At 48.6% G+C, this 4,725-nt stretch overlaps 1 protein-coding gene across 1 annotated transcript in view; it reads left to right on the forward strand.

The window, feature by feature from the left end:
- The window catches only part of DTNB (dystrobrevin, beta), a 58,066-nt gene that overhangs the window by 22,018 nt on the left and 31,323 nt on the right, over window positions 1-4,725 (forward strand). Inside the window, exon 5 of the mRNA XM_009890364.1 lies at window positions 962-1,116. Within this exon, the coding sequence (XP_009888666.1) occupies window positions 962-1,116 (155 nt within the window). The remainder of the gene's footprint in view (window positions 1-961; window positions 1,117-4,725) is intronic.

Below are 4,725 nucleotides of genomic sequence, written 5' to 3' on the forward strand. Positions count from 1 at the left end.
CCTCTTCTCCTGTGGTTTCACCTCTCCCGAGACGCCAGAGCTGGGAGCGTTGGGTTGGTGCCGTGGAATGGCCGGAGCCGAGGGGTTGGAGGAGCCGAGCAAGACGCGGCGTGGGGACAGAGGGCTCCAGAGCAGGAGGCCCAGGAGACGTCCTTCCACCCACGTGCCCACAGTGAGGAGCGTGGCGGGGGTGACACCACCTGCACAGCTGTCATCCCCCCTACCTTTCTTTTTCCATACCTGCACAAGATCACTCAACATCTTGCTCCATCCTCTTTTAGGCTTCAGAAATGTATTTAGCCCCACGTAGCTAATCAAAAAGCGTACCTGGTCTCATCACAAACGTTTTCCTCGTGTGAGGACACAAGTTCCTATTCGAGCTCTTTAGTGTGCGCAGCATCTCTGATATAAAATTAGACCGGATTTCTTCTTCCGCCCGCCCTCAGCTGCGCGGTCCCGTGCTGTGCCCTTGGGGATGGAGGTCATCGCGCCCCGCTTCTCCTGCTCTCTTCTAACGCCTGTTACCTAACGCAGCACTCCTGCGGCGGGCACCAGATTTGCCGGGAGTTTCGCCAGTTTTGACTTTGTGATTTTTACAAGTGTTTTTTTAATTCTAGGAGACTTCTCAAACGATTTTCTATAGTTTTATTTTGCAGGCGTAACCATGACGATGTAATGTTCTCTAACTCTTATAATGCCTCTCGGCTTCCACTTTCTTGCTGGTACAGTTAATGCACTGGCAGAATCTTTGGTCAAGACCGGGTGAGATGGGATGGAGGAAGCAGGGAGGTTTATATCGTAGCATGTTCAAATACATTAATTTATAAATTTTATCTTACTAGCAAGTGATAAGAATAAAACAAAAGCAGAAATTTCTTGGGGTTTAAATGCGTTGAATTTTCTTATCTTTTCTGTAGTAAGCATGTATTTACCGTAGGGTTTTATTATATTTTTCTTACAGATATTTTCTCTCAAATATCAGATTCAAATGGACTAATGATATTTACAAAGTTTGATCAGTTTTTGAAAGAAGTTCTAAAACTTCCAACAGCTGTGTTTGAGGGGCCTTCTTTTGGATACACAGAGCATTCTGTACGGACCTGTTTCCCACAACAAGTAAGAGCCACCAAAGCAGGACTGCTGCGTTGCTCGTTCGCGCAGTGCGCTCTGCTGCGCGGCGGGGGCGGGGGTTCGGAGGGAGGGGGTTGGCAATGTGCACCGTGTAACATAAGCGGTTTTAAGAAAGTCTGAAGGATTTCAAATAGTACGTCTAGCTCTTGAGCAATTAAAGGAGTTTGCACAATTTTAGTGTATTCCCCCTCCGTGAGGGGACATTTCTGCTCCCCATCAGAACTGTGAAGATGACCTATTTCTTTTCTAAAACATGAAACACAACGTTTGTACTATTTTCCCTTGATTATTATTTTTTTTTAAGCTTTCTCAGTGTGTTGAGTACTGGTTTAACAAATCCCTGGCTCGGTGGTTGGGTCTGTACACATAGTTTGTTTTCAAATGGATTTCACCGTTGCGCTTATTGGTATCACTGTGTTTTCCAAAATATTTCCATTACATGTAATGTTTGGAGTAGATGTTGTAGTAACAATCTTAAAAGAGCTTTTTATTTCTTTATACATTTTAGTTGTAATTTAATTGCTCCCAGGATTTGTTTCTAATTTGAGATAATGTAAACAGTATGAATAATCCTTAATTCAGCTCTAAACATGAACCTAGATAATCTTAGGCCTAAAGTTAAATGTTTAGACTCCGGTCGTGTTTCTCTTCTGGAAGGAGTATTTCTGAAGTATTTGGATTTAGAATTTATAGTCGCTTTTGCTAACTCTAAGTTGATTAGCAATTAGTATATTTGAAATACAGCACGGTAGGAAATGGCCTTTGATTTAGAAAACAATGAGGGCTCCAGCTCATCTGTCACTGAGGACAGAGTTTTGGTTTACTAATGGTGTAATTAATAAGTATTTTTTTTCTGTTTCCGTACCGGCTGAGGCATTAGTGGGCCATTCTAGCTCCCACGGACGTGTCGCCCTTTCGGGTATGTCAGTGCACGCAGGGAACGCATCTGAGGAAATCACATTTCATGTAGGTGGAACCACTGCTGACTGCAAAACCTCAGCCTCGCCTCGCTGCTGTAGAAGTCGGACATGGGATTCTACGTGCTCTTTCCACTGACTGCGAAGGGAACGGGGTTTTGTTTTGCTGGGAAGCCCGGGTCTGGCAGTGACCGTTTCCCTGACCCGTAGCGAGAGGCTCGTGTAGCTGGCCAGACTGCGACAGCTGACGGAGATTTCTGAGATGCTTCATGCAAGTCTTGCCGTGGTAGCCAAGAGGGGTGTAGTGACTGCCGTGAGTATGAGCCGGCAGTGTGCCCAGGTGGCCAAGAAGGCCAACGGCATCCTGGGCTGTGTCAGGAACAGTGTGGCCAGCAGGACTGGGGCAGTGATGGTCCCCCTGTACTCAGCACTGGTGAGGCCCCACCGCGAGTGCTGTGTTCAGTTTTGGGCCCCTCAGGACAAGACAGACATTGAGGTGTTGGAGTGTGTCCAGAGAAGGGCAACGGAGCTGTGAGGGGTCTGGAGGACACGTCTGGTGAGGGGCGGCCGAGGGCCCTGGGGGTGCTCAGCCTGGAGAGGAGGGTGAGGGGAGACCTTCTCGCTCTCTACAGCGCCCTGAAAGGAGGGGGCAGCGAGGGGGGGTCGGTCTCTGCTCCCCAGGAACAGGCGATGGGACGAGAGGGAACGGCCTCAGGTTGCGCCAGGGGAGGGTTAGGGTGGAGATGAGGAGAAATGTCTTCACCCGAAGGGTTGTCCAGCACTGGCACAGGCTGCCCAGGGCGGTGGTGGAGTCGCCATCCCTGGGGGTGTTTGAAAGCCGGGCAGCCGTGGTGCTGAGGGACGTGGTTAGCGGTGGGCTGGGCACTGCGGCATCAACAGTTGGTCTTAAGGGTCTTTTCCAGCCAACACGAATCTGCGATTCCGTGGTTTGCGCGTGGCTTGCCTGCAGCATGTCTTAGCGCTTTGCCTTGGGCTCCCAGGAACGAGAAGGCTAATTCTCCCTATTGATTCACTTTTAGGAAATACTTTGCTCTAATTTTATTCAGCAAAACAAAATCCCCAGTGTGAGGCCAGGTTTATAGAGAGGGGTAATGTTTTTTTAATTAATCCAGATACGCACTGTACCCCAAGACAGTTCTTTCATTTATTTGAAAACATTGAAACAAACAGGTCCTGGGAATTAGATGGATCATCTATCTTGGGTTTCATTTCATTCTCCTATGCCTCCCAGATTTGAAAAAAAACCTTCCCAGAGGTACTTCCATGATATTCTGCTGTTACAGCCTATCCCTTTGCTGAAATTCTCTCCAGATGGCATTGGTAAAGCTGCGGGGTTTCCGACTTTGGCATTTACGTGTGGGACATGTAAGCCACATCTGTACTTGAGCTGTTCTGTGGTCCTGAGGCCAGCTGGAATAGTCTAACCGCATCCATGCTATTAAACTCTCTTATTCCCTCCAGCAGGGTGGTTACATGGAAACTGGTTATTAAAATGATTCCTAGCTGATATTAACACCTGATCTGGATGTTGGAATCATTTGGGAGAGCGAGTGGTTGAACCAGGCATGGGTTTAATAACATCAAAGCGTGCGTGATTGAATTTTAGTGCCAGGAACGTTCCCTGGTGTTACTTCAACTACCAAGAGACAAATCCTGCCTGGCCAGCTGTGGCTCCTGGCTCTTCGTGGAGGTCCTGGTTCTGGGAGCCACTCCTTTGAGGCGCCAAAGGCTAATAATTCACTGCTGTCTGCGTGGCGAAAGGGCCGATAGGCCAAGACGTGTCAGTGGTTGTGTACACTCCACAACTCTGTTTCATTTCTTGGGTTGTAGATGGAATAATTCAAACTTGTTGCCCACACGAGATGGAGTTTATTGGGATGCTTTTGGCAAAAGCTGCGTTCTTTGTGATGGCTTCCAGATGTACAGCGAGCTTCCAGTTGTAATTCAGTATTCTAGGTCAAGTGGGGGCTTCCACAGATGTAAGATCATTTCATACTTTTCTTAAGACTTACGTTCACTTGGCTACAGTCCCTCTGCTTGTCATGGAGATGCTGCATCACCGCAACATCCTCTGCCTTAGTCAGGATCTTCCTGTGTTTATGGCACAGCCTGTCCAGTCACGGCAGAGGTGTGTCCACTTCACATCTCGTTTACAGAGCAGTCTAATTGCAGTCTTTCTACTGAGCTGCGAAGTTCACTTCGGAGTCGCGGGAGCTTGGCTTCTCTAGGGTCTTAGTCTGTCGAAGCTCAGCAGCACCCACGATGCGAGATGGGCGCTGGCTTGCGCACACCTCGCTGGCGTAGGAGCTTTGCTAAAGCATTGGCTGATCTGGGCTTCGTGGACGGTGTGGCGAGAGCTGAACTGACTGCCCCAGCCCAGCAGTGTCGGAAGGGTGGTCGGGATGTGCAGCCTTGTGAAAGGGAGTAGTAGGGATTTGGTTATTAAGGACAGGGTGGTGGTGTGTGTAAAGGGTGGTGTGAGCGTGCTGTGGTAGGGCTGCAGTCTGAGCATGACGCAGGGCAGCTGGAGATGGGGGTGGGTCTGACACACCGCTGCTTAGCTGGGTGTAACTTGTTTGGATCACTGTAGAGTTAAAAATTGCATGTCTTTGTGTTGACTCAGGGATGTGGGTTTTTTCCAGTATTTTGTAGGGAA

This window comes from Charadrius vociferus, unplaced genomic scaffold, assembly GCF_000708025.1.
Source record: "Charadrius vociferus isolate BGI_N301 unplaced genomic scaffold, ASM70802v2 scaffold647, whole genome shotgun sequence".
Classification (NCBI taxonomy): Eukaryota; Metazoa; Chordata; class Aves; order Charadriiformes; family Charadriidae; genus Charadrius; species Charadrius vociferus.